The 20,835-nt window shown below is 36.4% G+C and overlaps 2 protein-coding genes and 1 long non-coding RNA gene across 3 annotated transcripts; 2 read left to right on the forward strand and 1 right to left on the reverse strand.

Annotated features, from left to right (window-relative positions):
* Positions 1–7,301, forward strand: dnajc1 (DnaJ (Hsp40) homolog, subfamily C, member 1). The gene is made up of 12 exons (XM_084119362.1): positions 1–498; positions 1,606–1,707; positions 1,813–1,859; positions 2,996–3,161; positions 3,269–3,366; positions 3,453–3,543; positions 3,625–3,712; positions 3,824–3,987; positions 4,067–4,186; positions 4,824–4,872; positions 5,015–5,466; positions 6,904–7,301. The coding sequence occupies exons 1-12, from the start codon at positions 346–348 to the stop codon at positions 6,970–6,972; spliced, it is 1,599 nt and encodes a 532-aa protein (XP_083975488.1). The 5' UTR covers positions 1–345; the 3' UTR covers positions 6,973–7,301.
* A 6,023-nt stretch (positions 7,302–13,324) lies between these two features.
* Positions 13,325–19,649, forward strand: LOC311086657 (uncharacterized protein). The gene is made up of 7 exons (XM_084119644.1): positions 13,325–13,729; positions 13,804–13,948; positions 14,057–14,155; positions 14,283–14,427; positions 14,618–14,763; positions 15,530–15,669; positions 15,826–19,649. The coding sequence occupies exons 1-7, from the start codon at positions 13,621–13,623 to the stop codon at positions 15,957–15,959; spliced, it is 918 nt and encodes a 305-aa protein (XP_083975770.1). The 5' UTR covers positions 13,325–13,620; the 3' UTR covers positions 15,960–19,649.
* On the reverse strand, positions 18,724–20,769 carry LOC311086658. The gene is made up of 3 exons (XR_014607104.1): positions 20,720–20,769; positions 20,582–20,620; positions 18,724–20,310 (listed from the first exon to the last, which is right to left on the reverse strand). It is a non-coding gene; the product is annotated as an uncharacterized lncRNA (long non-coding RNA).
* Between the last annotated feature and the right edge of the window lie 66 nt (positions 20,770–20,835).

Here is a 20,835-nt window from a genome sequence, read left to right on the forward strand (position 1 = left end):
ACTGCTACGCATCTACCGGTATAGCCTACATAATGCTCACTTGATACTATTATGAAATAATCTATAGCTCAAAAATTGAAATGCTATGGGTCCTGAAAGTAGCATACTCTCATGGTAAGAATGGACATGACACGACGCACCATGTCACTACTCTGAAGCTTTCATGCTTATTGGCTCGTGCTGTGGCGGCTGCATGTGAAACGTGTGTACGTACAGCAGGCTGAGCTCGAGCTATGGGCCCGTCTGAGCCAAACGACGGGAAGTTATGCTAAGGGCGTCTCAAAACCAAGGTTTCCGAATGGATAGTGTGTGGTAAACCTTCGAAAACATATCAGACTTTCAGCAATGGCTTTGCCCGAGATCCTTACGTTGGTGTTGTTCTCCGGGCTGTTCGTTATTCAGCCATTGCCAACATTAGCATGGGACGCAGACCTGGAGCTTTTCGATCTAGTGGAGGAAATCCCCCAAACCTTCTACGAGTTCCTCTCGGTTAATCAGGTAAGAACAACTTGATGTAACTCGTAATTCAAATTTGTCACGCCTTTTACTCGGGCCATTCAAACGGTGTCGGTAAATGCACTTAACTTGAACATATTGCAGCGCTGATTTATCGCAGTGTGGCCTCCAGAGTTTACAGTGATTACATTCTTATCAAAAGTAACCAAACCCATTAGCTAAATAGCTCTCTTCAGCCTCACAAATATGCCCCACGACTTAGGGTAGCTGTTGGCGGACTCTGCCTCCTGCTGAACCTGGACGGCGGTGGCCATTGACAAAGAAACCTCCAGGCTGTGGGCCTATACGACACAACATGACGTGTCATTGCTCAGCACATAAACGATCGTTTTATCGCCCTGCTTTAATTTCGCCATTCAGCTGCTAAGTGGTATTTCATGCATCGAAGAGCCCGAGCTTTTATAATCATAACCGCTACGCGTAAAAACAAAAAAACATTTGGTTTCACTTTCTTTCCTAACGCGTCAACCGTGATTCAGATATGGGGAATTGGGGATACATGAAACGAATTCCGCTGCTATACCTGTACCTTGCAGGAATTAGCCTAGCTGTCAATGCATTTAGAAGAAAATTAATAATGCTAATTCTCCGCAAAAAAAAAAAAAAAAAAGCTGTTTAGGAGCTGGTAACGTTAGCTAGTTTCCAGATGGTTATTATAGCTAGTCCATGCTGGTAAAGCAGCTAACGTTACCATGCTCCAAAAAAACATCTTAACCACACTGGTATGATCAGCTGGTAGCTGTTGCTAGTCCAAAACAGTGTACCATACAGCTGCATATTCCAGTTGATATTGCTAACTTTACAGTATGTTTAGTGGTAGTAATTTTATTCTTCATGTAGGAAAGGAGATTATGGAAAAAATGTTGCTGATTTTATTGCTAGTAACTCTTATCTATTTCTGCCTGAAACACCAAAGGCAATCCAATCACAGTCTATGCTACCAGAATGATCATATGTGATGATTTTTATTACATATACGTATATAACATGTACTGCAGTGTAGTCTCGGAGTATATGCGTTTCTGACTCTTGTAAATATTGGCAATTAAGTGTTTATGATTGTAATGTTTCTGATTCTGTTTCTAACAGGATGCGTCCTCCTCTGAGATCAGGAAAGCATATAGAAAGCTCTCGCTTTCATTACATCCAGATAAAAACAAAGATGAAGATGCAGAAAACCAGTTTCGACAGGTAGGTGTTTTGTTAAGCCTGGATGAAAGTACTCTTTGGATCATGTTGATTGCTTGCAATTCAGTTCATTACATTTGAAATATCTTCTTTGTCATTTCTTACTAGTTGGTTGCCATTTACGAAGTTCTCAAGGATGAGGAAAGAAGACAAAGGTGAGATTCTCATGATTTGTTTTTTTTTATTTATCGTACACCAGTGATTCTCAAACAGTGTTAGTTTTATTTGTGCAGGTCTTAAAAGGCCTTAAATTTGATTAAAAACCCTGCAGATAAACTGCAATATTCAAAGGATATTTCCGCGGGTGTTCTGCTGTAATTATAACAATAATAATGCATTTTATTTAACGGCGCCTTTCATAACACCCAAGGTCAACTTACAAGCAAACAAAACAGTAAAAATAATTAAAAAAACAATAAACAAAAATCCATTAGCATTGCTAAATACAACAACATAACAGCACATGCTTCATAAATACAGTAAAGTACAGTTCAGGTTAATAAAAGCAGGTCATAAAAAGCCTGGGTAAAAAGATAGGTCTTAAGACAGGATTTGAAAGTATGCAGACTATCACTATTACGAAGTTCCATAGGGTAGGGGCCGTATGGCTAAAAGTTCTAGCTCCCATGGTAGTTAAGCGTATATGTGGTAGTGACACAAGAGAAAATGAGAGTGAAGATAGAAGATTATGACAGTATTAACAGGCAATGTGAGTGTTAATATATTAAATCAATTAATCACAATTCTTTGTGTGATTACAAAATATTTAAGGTTTTATTTCTGTTTTTTATAGTTATTGAAGGGGAAAAGTATGATTTTAAGTTTACATTGACATTTTTTATTTATTTGTTTGTATTTTTAGCATTTTAAGTATATATATATATATATTGTGTATGTGTGTGTGTGTGTGTAATTAAATAATTCAAAGTCATCCTGTGGCCTCCTTGGAGGTTTGCTGAGGTCCCCCTGTAGGTCCCAGGACTCCCGGCCCCCTGGTAGAGAACCACTATTCTACCAGATGTTCTCATGACTTGGGGTGGTCTTTATCTGTTGCATTTATCTGTGGTTGCTTAATGAATCAGGATATAGATTGGTTACACATAAATTCTTAGAGATTCTTAAATAGAGATGAAATCGGAACCTCAATAATTTGACATTGTGCCCATGAGTAAGATACCAAACCACTGTTTGCATCATTGTGACTGTGACTAGGGTCTATGAACTGTGTATTACATTTGCTAAATTCTTTTAAAAATAGATTTTACATAGTAGTTTCTTACTGCCTTCACAGGTATGACGACATCCTGGTTAATGGGCTGCCAGATTGGAGACAGCCTGTCTTCTACTATCGACGTGTTAGGAAGATGAGTAATGGAGAGTTGGGCTTCCTCCTCTTTCTCATTCTGACTGTGGGTCACTATGCAGTTATATGGTCCATCTACCTTGAGAAGCAGTTGGTAAGTGATGAATCGTTGTATAGCAGAGTCATCATGTAATGTTAGCTGAAATACTACATTTACTTTAGCTTGCCCAGTGAGAGCTGCTGTGTCACAATTCTTCTCAGGATGAACTTCTGAGCAGGAAGAAGAGAGAGAAGAAGAAGAAGCAAAGCAGTAAGACAACAGAGGAGATTAAGTCCTTGGGACAGGACAAAAATGAGAGGTAACCTAAAAACACCAGATGCTTTCTTAAAGAAGAGATGTTGACACTGCTAGTCAGACTTATATATATTTTCTTCCTTTTTGTAGATCTGACAGGCCACACTGGCATGACATTCTGCCTCTTAAATTAAGCATCTGGTTGTACTATTCAGTGAAGTCTCTCCCTCATATCATACAGGTACTGTTCCACCAGATTTGAGGCTTTTGAACCATGTTTTCAAAAGAGACACTCATGACCGTATGGTATGTTGTATTTTAGGATGTGAAGCAGTATTATAAAGATTATAAGGAAATGAAAGTAAAAGAGAAGGAGGCAGAGGCTCTGGCAGAACAGGAAATGCAGCAGAGTAAGATCATGATAACAGTCATACGTTGCACATTGACCTCTGCACATAATTAGTGGGATTCAGTTGTGACTGTGACCATTAATAATATGTGATGCCGATCTTGCTCTGCAGAAGAAAAACGACCCAAGGTGAAGAAACCTAAAGTGGAGTTTCCAGTCTATGAACCCAGTGCAAATGCAGCTTTTGTGCCAACATATGATCAGGGAACGTCCATTGAAGATATTGAAGAACAAATGGATGATTGGTTAGAAGACAAAAAACAGCAGAAGAAGAAGGCAAGTTTTTGTGTCTGTTGAAAGAACATTGATATAAAATGTAAGTAGTGCAATAACCAATGGCTGGTGATGATTGAAGGTTCACGAGTGGACGGAGGAGGGTCTTAGCCAGCTCTCTCGCTGCATGGCCAAGTTTCCTGGTGGAACGCCAGGCCGATGGGAGAAGATTGCACATGAGTTAGGCAGATCAGTAAATGAGGTGAGTCTATAATTAGTATAGTTATGACCAGTGGTAGGCCGATAGCAGTGATAATGCTGATATATATGTATATATGTGTATGTAAGATTTAATCAGTTACATAAAAGCCATAACTTAATCTGTGAAAAAAATTATTTGTTAAATAAAAATATATAAAAACATATTTTTGTGCATTTTAAATGGTAGATAGCAGCGTCACCTGACTGTTTAGTTTTGTTCACTCACGAACAAATACACTACCATTCAAAAGTTTGAGGCAGAAATTAATACTTTAATTAAGCAAGAATGCTTTAAATTGATCAAAATACATTTACAATGTTATTGGCGATTTCTATTTCAAATAAATGCTGTTCTTCTGAGTTGTCTATTTATGAAATATCATCAAAATCATGGTTTCCACAGAACAACTTTTTTTTTTCAACATTGATGATAATAATAAATGTACTGTAGTTAAAAACGGACTAATAAAAAAAAAATTTGTGCGCACAGTATGTGCACATTAGCTGGGTTTTTCAGTGCTCATATTTTGAGTAGTAGGTAGATGTGTGTAAAGAGCCACTGAAACCAAAAATGGTTTGGTTTTGTAAAACAATACAGAAAAGTCTTGTTAAAAAATGAGAACTTTTTTTCTATACAGGTGACAGCAAAAGTGAAGCAAGTCAAAGACTCTGTCACCAATACATCAGGTAAGCTGCTCGTTCATTAAAAGATTTTGAATAAAATTCCACTTGCTATGTTCCATTTTTCATCAACTGATATATTATCAAGCATATCTGTCAGAACATTTACTCATGTCTCTCTCTCTCTTCATTTTGTCTCTGTTTCCAGGGTTGGTGAAGCTTTCTGAGCTGAAGGGTGGTGCAGTGATGGTGAAGAGCTCCAGAGCTGTCACGGTGCCTGACAGTCTGATGACCCAGAGAGAGGAGCCCTTAGAGCAGCAGCAGCAGCCGGAGGATTCGGGAGAGCCTGTTGGTGCAGAGGACTCGGAGAGCAAAGCACTCAGGAGGAGGACAAAAAAGTCTGCAGCCGGGAACACTGGAACTGGAGCAGTGGAGGAGAGGGTGAAAGGGCGCAGACAAAGAGACTTCGACCCAACAGCTGCGGATGAAGACAGTGAAGATGAGAAGAAACCATCATCCTCCAAAGAAAAACCCAGTGCTGCTGATGACGTCTGGACACAGAACCAGCAGAAGCTCTTGGAGTTGGCCTTACAGCAATACCCACGAGGCACCACTGAACGCTGGGACAAGATCGCTAAGGTGGTGCCTGGAAAGACCAAGGTGAGCATCAACGTTCTCACTCAGAGTCGTTGGAAAATTAATGTAAAGAGACCTATTATGCATTTTCACATTTTCAACTTTTTTAATGTGTAATGCTGTTTGAGCGTGAAAAAGTTACAAAACACAAAGTCCACTCCAAAACGAGTCATTCTCTATATCAGTATGCACTGTTTCTGAACTCCCTGAAACGCGTCGATTGTAGTCTTGACTTCTGGAAAAAACAAGTCACTATCCATTATTTAAATAATTCCTGGCATGCGCAAAATAAAGGGGGCGAGACCTGACTGAGTTGCTTTAGTTCTGTGTTGTCGCCATGTCCAAGAAACTCTGTTTTTCCAACCCCGGATCTAACACAGTTACAGTATAAGGTGTGACATTTCTGAAATGACCAATCACAGCACACTGATTCAGCAGACCAATCAGAGCACACTGTGCTTTTTGGAAGGAGGTGCTTCATAGAGACCAGAATTAAATGAGGGTACATATCAAGGGTACATTTGAATATAGATATTTTAGCGTGTCAACAATCAGCGAGTGCTCATGTGCTTAAAAGGGAAGGGCAAGGGAACTTCGGAGTATGATGTATGAGGGAATCTGCAATGAATCGAACATTAATAAAGCAAAATGACATGTAACACAGATTATTTACTAGGAGAACATACACCGGAGATTACACAGAGAATAATGTCACTAACCACATAAAACAGACAAGAACCAACAATGAACTGAAGGAAACCGGGAGTATAAATACACAGGGAAACTTAATGATAGACAGCTTAATGTAATCAGTAACCAAGGAGACTAAGGGCGTTTTACCCTATTTAAAAAAAAAAAAAAATGTACACACGATTGTTCCCGGTGCCTCCCGCAGCTTTGGTCTTACCCAAGCTTTAACATTACCAATTTTTCATGTGAACCGTGCCCCGTTCCAAACTAAACTGCCAGTGTGAAAATGCCCTAACTAGGATGCAATCAAGACCAAACTGATCTGAAGCACAAAAAACAAACGCATGGGAATGAAAATACAACTAAACGAAACATAATCCTGACAGTGCCATGTTCGGTACAGCAGCATCTGGGAGATAAAGAATAGATTAATTAGCAGAAGTTATTACCTCTCCACCTGTGTGACGTCATTCATGACAGTCCTATATTGTTGAACCAATGTGGTTCAAACGACAGGTGCGACGGTCGGCCATTTTACTACAGTTGCGAGCCCCAGAGCGTTTCTGACAGACTGGGAAGAGAGGTGCTGCTACAAAATGTTTCTGGTTTTTTTTAACATTCACAAATGAAAACCTATTCTAGTGAATCCTAAAAACAAAATCAAGACTTTGTAAAAAAGCATAATAGGTCCTTTTTAAACCAATATTTATCTGCACATAAAAGCTGAACTTTGATATTAGCTAATGAATTGATTCTCTTTTTCCTATTCAGGAGGAGTGCATGTCCCGTTATAAACTCCTGGCGGAGCTGATTCTGAAACGGAAGCAGGCTAAAAGCTGACTCCTGGTCTCCAGTATTTCACCGTACCTCTCACCTGCTTGTTATGTGCCTTAATGCAACCCTACATCCTATTGTAAGACTATGTGTCATTTTCAGCAGAGCCTGAAACGTCAGCATTAATTATTGGAAATATCCAAACTGCCCATTTAAAGAAGCTTTTATTTATTTTAGAATTAATTTCAGATTGTTGACTCGTTTTTTGTTTCTCTATGCAACCATATGAGGAGCAGAAGAGAGACATTTTAATTTTTTTTTTTTTTCAGAAGCATGTGTTGTGCTGTAATCTGTTTTGGTCATTTGTTACAACATAAAGTATTTGCAATAATTAAGGTGTCAGTCTCTCATGTAGTCATTATTATGCTTCAGCACATATTGACTATCTTGAAGAGTATGAAAGAGTTGTCCTCATATATTGCCATGATGTAGATTTAGATTAAATCAAAATTATTTCTCAGTTCAAGACATTTAAACAACGTTGCGCTTCCGGTAAGATTTGTTATTGAAAGTATTACCTTCATCGTCAACATAAACCAAATGACATTTGACAGTTTTGAATGTGACTTTCTCAAACAACTACAGATAAGTGGAATTATTTTGCCTCTTATTTAGGCAAAGTCCAGACTGTTGAAAATATTGTCATTTTATGTGCAACAGCATTTTAAATGTTCCTATGCCTTAATATTTCTAAGGGCCATTTCCTTAATGCATTGGTTCAAGGTCTAAGGTTATTAACTTGACTAGGAAATTGAGGCTACATAATGGAAGAATAACCTTATAAAAGGAAAAGAGGGTATAATGTTATGGGATACTTTTTTGTACATCCCTTTAATCCTTCAGCGGTTTTTAAATCAACCCTAATAAAAATACAGTATGTACAGCTTTGAGATGTTGGTGAACATTGCAATTTTCGGTTTGTCAGTTATAATGTTGGGCTTATTCTTTTTACATATTTTTTTTTAATGAAATACACGTTTGGAAAGCTTAAGATGATTTGCAGTTTGCAAAATGCAATTTTTATGTTACACAATGCAACTTTTCTGATTATAGAAATTTCTTAAATGTTTCAAATTCTTCACATCATCTTTTGAGTGGAAAAAGACACATTCTAAAAATAGAATAGGTAACAGCAGTTAGTGAAAGTCATTTGCCCAGGGCTACAAATTTCTCTAAACCCAGTTTAAGAACGTTTTGCACTTTTAAGTAGTTTTTGGGAATCAATTTGATCAATTTCTTTATCTGTGTTATTTGATTTCAGATTTTATGGCCTGGTTTCACAGACAGGGCTTGGATTAAGCCTTAGGACATTTAAGTAGCTTTTATGAACGTGCCTTAGAAAAAAAAATAAAAAACATTATTGGTGTGCATCTCGAGACAAAACAATGGCACTGATATATTTTAAGAAAGGTCAGTGTAAGTTGGTTTCAGTTACAACAGCTCAAACATGCAGTATAGTCTAGGACTAGGAATAGTTCCATATTTACTCACCCTAAGCCATCCTAGGTGTATTTTCTTTCAGATAAACACAATCGGAGTTATATAAAAAAAAGTCATTGCTCTTCCAAGCTTTATAATGGAACTGAATGGCGGTCCTGATTTTGAAGTCCAAAAAAGTACGTCCATGCAACTCCAGGGGGTTGTTAAAGGCCTTCTGAAGCAACACAATGGGTTTTTGTAAGAAAAATATCCATATTCAAAATGTAATAAACTAAAATAACTAGCTTCCGGCAGACGGCCTACGCAAGTCAATTTACGCCAAACGTGTAACCCCTGACGCGATGTAGGAGTAGTGTAAGCTTTGACACCTGTTCAAACAAATAGGAATGGGCAACAAACTCAAGCTCCTCCAGTCTTATATCGAAATCCTCAGACATTTCTCTTTAACAATTCTCGTTTTAGACTTCTAATTTGTGACTGGTATATGTTTTGCTCTATTGCTCTATATTTTTCTTACACAAACACATCGCTTCACTTCAGAAGGCCTATTAACCCCCCGGAGTCGTGTGGAGTATGTTTATGATGGATGGATGCACTTTGTTGGGCTTCAAAATCTCGACCCCCCCATTCAGTACCATTATAAAGCTTGGAAGAACCAGGAATTTTTTTTATAACTCTGATTGTATTCGTCTGAAAGAAGAAAGTCATATACAGCTAAGATGGCTAAAGGGAACCATCCCTTTAAGCCTTGTCTGTGAAACCGGGGTTTCAATGTTGTAATCTAAACCACACACACACTGTTCTCAATCGGATACAAGAAGGCCGAAATATCACAACAACAGACAACACGTTAACACCTGTTGTACATTTACAGATGTTTTTCAGGCTTGGGGGACCCAGATAGTACAGGTACATCTGTAATATGTCTGCTAAAGATCTGTTCATCTGGAAAGCATGTGCTGTGCAAAAACATCCGAAAAACGTCTTAGAAAAAGCAGTTATACATACATTCTAAATCTTATAAATGAACATTATAAGAGCATCTTATAAATGTCTATATGACATCTTATAGGATACATCCTAGAGATGTATTGCAGATGAGCAAACACGCCAAAATAAATACATCTTGCAGATGTAAATGCAGACATCAAATAGACGTCTCTGAGATGTAGGGGTCCTATTAGACGTCTCTGAGATGTGAAAAGAGTCCTATTCAACCTGAATTCACCCCTACTTGTGCTATCTGGGGAGGAATCTATATTTTTTTGACGTGCAAAGTGGAACCATCTCCAGTCACATTTGAGATGTAGCCTATTTGTGAAATTACAATACACTGTTTAATTACTAATAGCAGAACAACACAGAAGTTAAGCGAGATATTACGAAATGGTAAAAGTGTTTGAAATTAAAAAGCAAACGAGATGCTTTACAGTCTACTCAGGACAGTTTGTTTTATTGATATTCCGGAATTGTATCAAAAGATGTCTGCTGCCCTCGCGTGGCTGTGAGAGGAAACGCAACTACTTCATTCCAGCCATGCAGGTTTCATGAATTTATATTATGGTATATAGCCTACATAGGGAGAAAAAAATGGTAACATCTAAATGAACTGGTTTTATTCAAGTCAAATATATGTTTTAACATCACTGAACAAATCTACATGCATCACTTTATACCAACAAAACTAATGGGTTAAATCAAAATAGCTCTTTAAGGTACACTGTAAAAAATGATTTTATGTCAAAGTAAATAAAACAGGAAAAATCATGTATCTTTTGCTAAGAATAATTTTGTAAAAATGAAAACTTTAGTATATTAAGTAAATCCTAATTATATACTAATTTTTTACTTGTAAATATTAGACATCCAACAGACAAGTGAAATTGACTTCTGACTCTCTGGCATATTTACATGCATTAATTAAGTACTTGAAGCAAATTTAAAAAAATCAAGTAAAATTTAGTCCTTGAAGAAAGGAATCTGCGCATGCGCAGAAAGAAGAAAACACGCGATGATTGAGGGATTTCGAATCTCCACTCCAACGGCTCTCGACAGGTAAGCAACAGTAAAAAACTGCATTATATTACGGATTTATAATGATTTTTTGATTAATTCAACGATTGTCTTGTCATCACTTCATGCTATACATTTGAAAAGTTTAGTGTTCTTAAGTTTAGAGACGTGCTCCAGAAAAAAGTTAAGGGAGAGGCAGAGGCAGAAAGCACCCTGTTTATTTTCTTTATTTTACAAAAGCACAATGTTTTATTTCGATTGAAAGTGGAAAAAGTAGACATTTAACAGTTTATTTTTTCATATTTCTTAAGTCTGTAATCTTTATGACCAAAAATGACGGAGTATAAGTCTAATTTGCTGCTACGCGCGGGCGCTTTTGCCGACTCAAGAGGGTTAATGACGAGTTAACTTTGTAGATGTTAGCCATATTTTTTTCTCAGTTTTAAACTTTACGTTTTACACGATTTATCAGTAATTACGCCTAAAAACCATGAATATGTCACTTAAATCATGATCTTTTTGTTTAATATTTATTTTGTGTGCAATTTTCTTTATAGATGACAAATATTGGCCACGAATTAACAATAGGCCTAAGTGAGAAGGTTCTCGTTCCCTCATCGTGCACAGTATAATTCATTTCCTCATTCATTTGCTAAATCGTGCATACTATCTATTAAATGGTCCCTGCTTTTACTAAATCGTAACCACGTTGTAAATGACAATAATTCGTACTCCCAAATTCCTAATTCGTAGCCTTGATATCTGCTGTGTGTCACATGTTAGCATTAATGTGTGTAAATTGACTATGAGAGTAAGGTCATGCAGGATGTTTTTAATGATTTGGTTTAAATGAAATGAATAATGTGAATGCAAATTAATTAACTTTTAATTTAAAAGTATTAGCTGTTTACTGATTATTGTTTTTTTCTCTCTCTCTTTTCTTAATTTCAGGATATTTCTCAAATGCATTCAGCCCTTTGTGCCTCCGTTGCTGTAAACCGGTTGAGAGGGACAAAGAGAGAGACCGAACACACTGAATTGTTATTATTGTCATTATAGGTTTCTGTATATGCTTATTTCTTAATAAATTACTCTTAACTGCACATTGTCACAGTATTATTTTGTCACATTATAAGAGTAACATTTAATTGAATTTAAAATAATTACCAGCACTGCATAAAACAAGTAAAATGTATTTAAAATATCAAGTGGTTTTACTTAATTATATTAATTATATCAGATTTGTAAGTAAAAATTACTCAATATAATTTAACAGGCCAAGTTATATGTACTTATTCACTTTGTGAATTTTACTCGGCTTAGTTAAGTAGATTTACTTAATTTCCATCATTGTGAAATTTACTTGAAAAAAATTTGTGCAAAAACTTGCCTTATAAAAATTGAGTAAATTCTACTTATTGTTTTTCTCAGTGTAACAATTGCCACTTTTTACAGTTTATTTAAAAATATTAAACCAATATTTATACAAAGAGTACATTTCTAAGAACCTGGCACTTAGGCTATTTATTCTTCATTGGCAAGACAAAATATATTGGTTTCAAAAGGTTTTAAAGACTGTTACTCTTTCTCCACTGCACTGCATTGTTTTACCAACCTGACAGGACAGATGACTGTTATCTTCAAAATACCACATCACAGCAATACTAACACATCAGACTTGTTAATCAGAGAAATTGTTTTAGGTTTGCGCATGAACTGCTGGTTAGGTGACCTGTTCAGTCCCAACCAAATGGCTTTCAGTCAATCCCAGTTGTACACATGCACTCTGCTCTTTGAATGATAGCTCACACTGCTTTCATTTTTAAGCAAGTAATTCTTATATAGCCTAGTATAATTCAACAAATGTCCCCCTTCATGTTTAAATGTATGTAGCCTATCAAATATGATACATCAGGCTTTTGAGGAACGTTCATTTGTATATCTCTCAGTCGTCATGTATTGCATGTTTGTGGGGAGAAATAGAGTGACTACTGATGTTTATATACATTTTTATTAAATTTAAGTAGTCTGCTATACTTTTATAAAGATCTTACATTACAAGCAATCAGAATTTCATCTTACAATTTTAAAAGCAACCTCACCAAAATGCATATAATTGCTCAGTTTGGGCCTCTGAATAAAAAATATGTGTTTTTCCTCCTTGAGTGTGAGCTCTCTCACATCATAGCCTACTATAAAGCCATAATATATATAGCCATAAAAGTCTGATGTGTCTAATATGACCCATAACATTAAAAAAACAAAACAAATGTAAACTTGTTTTTAAAGATTTTTTTTAACATTTTATTTTATTTAAAGGGTAAATAAGCTGTTCCATTTAGAAACTGACAAGTATTTCATATGTCAGGCTTTACAGGGTTAAATCAAAAGCTGAATGTTGTATGCTCATTCTGTTCATCCTTAGACATGGAAAAAATTGTAAACAAATTTACCAGCGAAAAATCCCATAATGCACTTAAAAAATGGTCTCTATTAAATCATGATTCTGATTGTTTAATTCAGAAAAACACAAATTTTAAACCTCTTATCACTGCACTTTATGAACGCTTATATATTATTTTATGATGAAAATGGGGGGCTATAAATTAAGATAAGATACTTATAAATTAAGGCTTAAGACTAAAACGCATGTCTGAGCTGTTAACTGAGAAAAACTTGCACTGACATTTCATAAAATATGTCACTGCCATTGTTTTGTCCCAAGATGCACACTGGTATATTTTTTTTAAGGGACGCACGTTTATAAAAGCTTTAATGTCCTAATTTAACGAAGGCCAGGTCCTGGCATAGTTTAAGCCCTGTCTGTAAAAACCAAGCCAAAGTTACATTAATTTTAGTCTAGAGAAACATCTTGTGGACGCTGGGCGTGTTGTTATTGTCCAGCAGATGTCTCTCTTACACTTTTCAACAGAGCATCATTTTGTAACGTAAACAAGTTAGAAGACGCCATAGTGGCAAAAATATATATATTAAAAAGTCCTAGGCAGAATTCAGTCAAAAAGAAAGGCGACATTGATCTCTTCGCAGATATATCACATAAATCTATAGTTTCTATTAGCACCTAGTGTAACAGCGACTACTCTAGCTAACTTTGCTAACTTCACAGCGTGGCAAGACAAGCGCAATTTCAACATCAAAATTGTCATAGCTTCACAAAAACGGAAGAATTGAATAGTTAAAATGTCGCTTTTGAGGAATCACAAGATCTTTCGTATTTTGCTCATTGTCCTTTCTCAATTCGCTTACATTGCTGCTTTGATTATCAACGCGCACGCGGGACCAGGAAAAGGTACGTATGTTCATTTATTTACGGTTATATAACTAGTTATATATATACATCTACTTTCTTTTTTGTCTTTCAAGGTCCATTTCAGCGCAGCACTGGAAATATTTCCGCAAAATATGAGACGGAGATCACTCCTGCAGGATGGACCTTCTCTATATGGGGTGTCATATATTCCTGGCTCTTCCTGATGAACGTATATATCCTGACCTGGTTCTGTAGAGGGTACTTCAAACCACACACACTCCACTCACATCAACACTTTGCTTATTCACACTGTTTTGAAAGACATTATTTTAGTTTGATAGTCTAGTCTTAATTATTTGTTCTCAGGTTGTACTCAAGTCCAGCAATCCTGCCCTCTGAATTCTTTCTCTCATGGATCATCAACATGATTCTGAACAGCACCTGGCTTGTATTGTGGGAAAGAGAGTAAGTTATAGGCAACATAGTTTTCAGCGTAATCATAAGAGTTTTGTGTGGTGTTTTGCTGTTTTTTTCTTTTTTTTCTTGTTAAGTCTGTCACAGGAGGTCACGTGTTTGTTTCTTATTGATTTAGATTGATGATCCCTGCACTTGTGGTGCTTTCCCTGATTGCTTTCACCAACTACCTGCTGATCTTCTTCTCTTGTGTTGGGATACGGACTCATGGATCTTGGCTGAAACAGCACCACCCAAAAGACCTTCTCTGCATCATAGTGTTGGTATGCATTGAACATATTGGATTCCACTTGACAAGAGAGGCACTCATAATTTTATATTTTTCTTTAAATGGGGATATCACCTAAAATGTAGCGTATTTAACTGCACAGCATCGACTTAAAATATAGCAGGTAAATTAGGTGCAGTACAGATTCACTTGTTTAAAATGGCTATATCATACGTGTACCTCAGGTTCAAAATGGTATTGCCACCTATGCAACATGGACAGCCATTGCCACACTGCTCAACTTCACTATTGTGCTGGATATGGCATCAGTTTCCCCAACAAATGCTGCTACAGCTTCTTTATGCATACTTCTGTTGGAAGTAATTATATGGTAATCATAATCATTTATTTTCTGCTACAAATTCGGTCATATTGGGTCAATGACACAATGCACTTTCTTTGTTCGTATTCGTGTGTTTGCTTTTCCAAAAAATGAAATTTATACATGCAATGATTTAAATACACATCTTTTGTTATGAGCGTGCTTTAAAGTTCTGAATGAAAATTAACTTCTGAAATATTGAAAAGCTATTTTTGGGAAGCATAAAGTCAAAAATGTTAGGTGATACAACTGATATCATAATGAAGACAAAAAATGTTTTGTTTTTTTGACAAGCCAACCTTATTAAATAGTTTTGAATTTCGGCTTTTATTATTATTTCTCAGAAAATAAAACATGAAAAGACCATGAAATTAAAAACATAAAACAGTAAATTGTATAATGAGTAAGTCTCCTAAAAGGTAAAAAAATTTGACCTTTTTATGACAAGACAAGGTTACTGTAGTTGTCACGTGGTGCAATTCTCCAAAAAAATGGTGTTAAAATGTGTTTAAAAAAACCCTCTTTACCTTGAAAATTGTACTTTAAAACCTTTTTAAAAAGATGTTTAATACACAGATAGTCAAGGAAAATATGTTTTTAATTTATAAACACCACACCAGTCATTAAACTGAAACCTTTCTTGAAACTAGAAGAATCTTTTTCTTTATCGTGGGCACTTTTATGTCATTGACCCATATTTAACATATGATTAAAGGCATTAGATCAGCACACTATTTCTAAAGCGTTCTTTGTTTCTTTGCAACTTCTTCTACAGGTTTACGGTTGAAAACTTTCTAATAGAGAAGCATGTCCGTTACATCCTCACCGTTTACCCTGTGATTATCTATGCTCTAATTGGAAGCCTAAGCAAGCATTATGACGCAGCAGAACCTGGCCGGAACGCAGTATTTTCAGGTAAGTCAATGATAAACACGTCCATGACCATGTCTTTGTGGTTGACCATAAATATAGCATCATTAAGGCACAAAGTGAAAGACCTCGCAATATGTTACATATTAATGCAGCATTGTGCTCACAGTGCTTACAGTGTCATGCTCTTATTTTCCACAGTGGTGCTCCTTGTGATGGTCTGTATTGTGTTAGTGGTGCGGGTGGGTCTGGTGGTTTGGAGACACAGGACTCGGCCTCTCTTCCATGAAGTGAACCCTGAAGTCCTGATGTCACCAAACAGCGGCACTGATTAATAACCAAATATCATAAACACATATGTTTCAGCATTAAATGTCGAAGATGACACCCTTCCAGGTTTTCAATACCTGCATAAATGTGTTTCAGCTGGGGCAGATGCTTATATTTGCATGGAACTGTAGCAATTTTCTATTTAATATGAGCTTGTGCCAGGCCATATATATTAATTGTGCCTTACATTATGAGGCATTCTGTTCTGTATTATACACTACCATTCAAAAGTTTTCAATGTATTTGAAAGAACTGTCTTATGCTCACCAAGGCTGCATTTTTTTTATCAAAATACAGTAAAAACATTAATATTGTGAAATATTGCTACATTTTAAAATAACTTTTACTATTTTAATATATTTTTTAAATGTAATACTGTGTATCAGGGTGGGAATTATACCGCGGCCACGCGGCCATGGCCGCCGTTGCCCTACACTTTGGCCTTCATGCCCCGTGAAAAAAAAATCATCGTACGGCCACAGTGGCCTGTGTGCCCTGGCCCTGTCCAAGTTCCACCCAAGTAGTCTCTGAACTTCAATTAGTTTGTGGATTCACAGCAGTGCAAGAAGCATGTAACGTCAGCACCAACAGAAGAACGACACTCTGTTGTCGACACTGGTGCATAGATATATACACTAGATTTCGCCTTGGCTACGGCATTCGTTCATGAACTGCCGTAGCCAAGGCGAAATCTATATGTCTATCTATGCACCAGTCTGCGCACACGTCACACAGCAGGAAGCGCGGGCGCCCTCAGATCACTTGGACGTCGCTGTGTTACAAGAGGTAAAAACGATATAAATACTGTTTGTTTTCTCACACAAACCGCTCGTTTCGTGTCTTAGGCCATCAATGTGTACTTACGATGGGGAATTGTTTAATTTGGACGATGGGGAATTGTTTTAATTTGGACTCTGCATGCTCTTTGAGACCGTGACCATAGAGACCTGCATTATATGACTGACAGACAAGAACGGTTTGACCTAAAAATATCCAAATCTATTTGCTAGTAGATAAGTGCCCTTTTCAGAAAAGGGCCCTATGCAAGGTTCCAGAGGTAACGGCGTCGCCGCACTGAAGCGTTTTTTTTTTTTTTATAGTTCAAAGTTACTATAAGATTTAATGTTATTACCTTGACAAACTATAACTTACATCATTAAAAAGATATAAGACTCACGTTTCAGTATTTGACCACTATTGTATTCTGAGAAATTTATATTGACAGTTATGTCTTAATTTGTGTCAGGAGTTATGAAATGCAAAAATGAGTCGATACCTTTAACGTTAATATGAATTATGAGCGTCAGACGCTCCCATTCATAAAAAACTCCTGTGCTGTCGTCATGAAAGCGATTCACAAAACAACGTCCCTCTGGGCTTTTAGCTCAAAAGTGTGCAGATTTGGAGAAATATTGATATATTCTCAGTTTACATCAGATTTCTATTGACAGGAATAATATTTTATTGAATTTATAGCCAAATGCGTATGTTATCATTATGAGCGCTGTATACTGATGTGCTGTGTTTTCAATTCATACCAGCACATTATTCAACTCTACTGAACATTATAGTCCATATTTGAAACACATGAAGAAGAGCGTTCGACAATGCAGGAAATTATTAATTTATTGGCATTTGTGTTGTTTCTGAATGCTTTCATTGGCATTTGGGGTGTTTCTGAATGCTTTTATTGGCATTTATGTTGTTTCTATTGTTGTGTGAGGGTGTATACCTTCTGGATGTAATGGCGCTCTCTCTCTCTCTCATTAAAAAATGTTTTTTTTTAATTAAAAAAGACATAATCCATGTCTTATTCCAAATTAGGATGTTATGGTATCAATCTGAATGGGAAAACCATCGAATTGTACGATGGCCTTTGTGCCCTGTCATATGGCCTTGGTGCCCCTAAAAAAAAAAAAAAGGTGGAGGCCAAATGGCCTTGCCCCTAAAATTACATAATTCCCACCCTGCTGTGTATATGTATAGTTACTCGTGACCAAAATTAACAGTTTTATACCTGACAGTATTTTGATTTGCTAGTTACAATAAGATTTACATGTGTGTGTATTTACATTAAAATGTTGTAATTTAGCAGACTCTGTAATCCAACGCAAAATACAAATAAGAAACATCATAAGCAATATGTCATACAAGAACCAATAATAATAACAAAACCACGTTTCAAGAGTAAGTAGTACAGAAGTCATAGGAGGAGTAAAAAAACAAAAAATGTCCCTTTTGTTTGTTTTAAAGGTGCAGTAAGCGATTTCTGAGAAACGCTGTTGAAAGTAGAGACCTGCGTGGGACGGATTATTCAGTCCCGCTCCCGTAGGATTCTGTCCCACTCCTGCAAAAATATATGTTACCTTCTCCCGTTCCCGCCCGCAACATTCATGTTTTGTGCCGCCCGCATAAAAGTATAAATAGATTTTTTCTAGGGCTGCACGATTAATCACAATAAAACCACACGCGATTTGGCAAAGGCTGCGATTATTTTATGCGCAGCTTATCAGTTGGAGTGCGGCTGATTGGTAGTAAATACTGCCCCATTTGAACGCCAGAGGGCGCTCTCATGCAGAAGTATCATAATATCTACACTTTGTTTGTTATAATCAGGATTTGCCGGCATGCAGAATTCAGCACTGAACAAAAAGTCAGTTTTGAGCGGTGAGGGGATTCTATCTTAAATGCATCTGATTGGCCATTGCATTCAGGATTTTGTTCAACGCTGCAAACATGTTATAAATAGAAACTCTGGCCTGTAAATCGTTTCTATTTTGTTTTAGTTGTTCTTGTTGCTTTTGTGCAACAGATGGATAACAATTTATTCGTTTTTAGATGTTTTGTTTATAGATATTTCTATTTTGCGGGAGTCCCACAGATCGTTTTATTCTCCCGCAACCTGCACACACACGAGTGCATTACCGCCCGTGCCCGCACTCGGCCATCAAATCTAGTCCCGCGCTGCACTCTGTTACGTTGGGTCCCGCGGGTTTAGGTTGAAAGTTGATCAGACCGATCACTAAAACACACTTGTAGCCAATCAGCAGTAAGGGGCGTGTCTACTAGGTGCCTGTGTTGCATAGCCTGTTTGTGAATCAAGATAGGGGTATAAGCCTTTTGGGTAGAGGCGTGTTTGTTTTTGTGATTTCAAATATCAACAGCGTTTCTCAGAAATCGCTTACTGCACCTTTATGTTGTTAAGTGTTGTAAAAGACATAATACTTCTGAAAAGCTCATTTATGAATGTTTAATAGTTGAAATGCATCTGATCTCACTGAAAATCATTGTTGATGATTACTAAAAGTTTAACACAGACGTTGCATGATACACACTAAGATGAATGATTTGTGACAAACAACTCTGATATATGTTTAGTACAAGTGCTTTGGAAACCACCTTAGTGTTGATTGCAAGCTTCTGAAACCATTGAGCTTTAAACAGTGATTACAAAGACAGGGTTGCCACACATTTTGTGTGAGTACACACGCTTTGATCACGGCTCTTCATGTACATTTACTTTGGTGTGGATGTGAACTGAAGCATCTTGTCATGCATGTTGTTGCCCTTTGGAATGTGTGTGTCTCCTGGCAGCAGCTGCAGCAGGATTGACCCTGTGTACTTTGGCTTGTTCACTACAGGATGAATTACTTATGAGAAAGTAAAAGACAAATAAAGGACATTTTTTCCTCCCAGGAGATTAACATCCCCTCCATTTCAGACTCGCTTACCCTGTGCAAATGAAAGTACTATGTCATTTTATTCTAATGAAACAAATGTTGCAAAACAGCATACTGAGTCTTCTTGTGCTTATTTCTAAATTAACACTTTTTATTGTTGTTTATAACATTTAAGTTATTTAAGGTTTGTAACATGAGTTTTTTAAGAAACTCAGACATGTCAAGAAAAAAAGGTTAGATACTACATAGGCACATTATCTTTTCAGATTTATTTTAGACATTGTTTATCAGAAACATGAATATGAACATCATATTATGAAGCTGTACCTATTATTCACAATTTACTGCTGATTGCTGCACAAAAATAAACATTTAATTGGAGTGAACAAAATTAATTTAATAATTACAATAATAATTACAAGACATCAATTGTTTCTTTGAACTGCCATTTTTGTGTGAGAGCAATTAACATTAATTGTCCAATTATTGCTTCAACTGGCTTGCTCACATGTTAAGCCGCTTGCACCGCTGTTGACATATTCCTCTTCTCTTTCCTTAATGTAATTTGCAACCTTTTCTCTCAAACATGTTTCCAAGTGATATACAGTAAATATCAGGGTGATATCGATGACCCAGATGCAGAACAAGAAGTAACGAGGCCATTCACCAAAATTGTCTTGAAGATCACACAAAAAACATGAGTGAATGATACATTTTTTGTTGTTAATGGGTTCAGTGCCTTCATAGAATCCTTGTGTGTGTGTTTATATATATATATATATATATATATATATATATATATATATATATATATGTATGTGTGTGTGTGTATATATATATATATATATATATATATATATATATATATATATATATATGTATGTATATATATATGTGTAGCAGTAAAACGCAATATATATAAAACAGTAAATGAATGCATTTCTTACCAAATATCCCGTTTGCTTTCATGTCTTCTCAAAATATACCTGAAAAATTAAAATGGATAAAGTTACATGTACTTACAAAGTCACTTAAATGTGTAACAAATAAAAAAAAAAGTATTGCCGTAACTCAAGAGTACTAACCAGCGTCAGTCAGCAGCGACGATGTTTGGTTTCATGTCACTGTATTTGCTGCTATATGCAGTTTAAAATGGTGTTAAAATACACTTCCTCTGTTGTGACTGAAATGTTGAGTCAAA

Source organism: Abramis brama (genome assembly GCF_963993115.1).
Source record: "Abramis brama genome assembly, chromosome: 7".
Taxonomy (NCBI): Eukaryota; Metazoa; Chordata; class Actinopteri; order Cypriniformes; family Leuciscidae; genus Abramis; species Abramis brama.

Excerpts from the sequence above, each read along its gene's own strand:
- dnajc1 (XM_084119362.1), top strand. The coding sequence starts at position 346 with ATGGCTTTGCCCGAGATCCTTACGTTGGTGTTGTTCTCCGGGCTGTTC. Across the intron at positions 3,988-4,066 it reads AAAAACAGCAGAAGAAGAAG|GTTCACGAGTGGACGGAGGA; the intron begins GCAAGTTTTTGT and ends TGATGATTGAAG. Across the intron at positions 5,467-6,903 it reads TGGTGCCTGGAAAGACCAAG|GAGGAGTGCATGTCCCGTTA; the intron begins GTGAGCATCAAC and ends TTTCCTATTCAG.
- LOC311086657 (XM_084119644.1), top strand. The coding sequence starts at position 13,621 with ATGTCGCTTTTGAGGAATCACAAGATCTTTCGTATTTTGCTCATTGTC. Across the intron at positions 13,949-14,056 it reads CTGACCTGGTTCTGTAGAGG|GTTGTACTCAAGTCCAGCAA; the intron begins GTACTTCAAACC and ends ATTTGTTCTCAG. Across the intron at positions 15,670-15,825 it reads CCGGAACGCAGTATTTTCAG|TGGTGCTCCTTGTGATGGTC; the intron begins GTAAGTCAATGA and ends TATTTTCCACAG.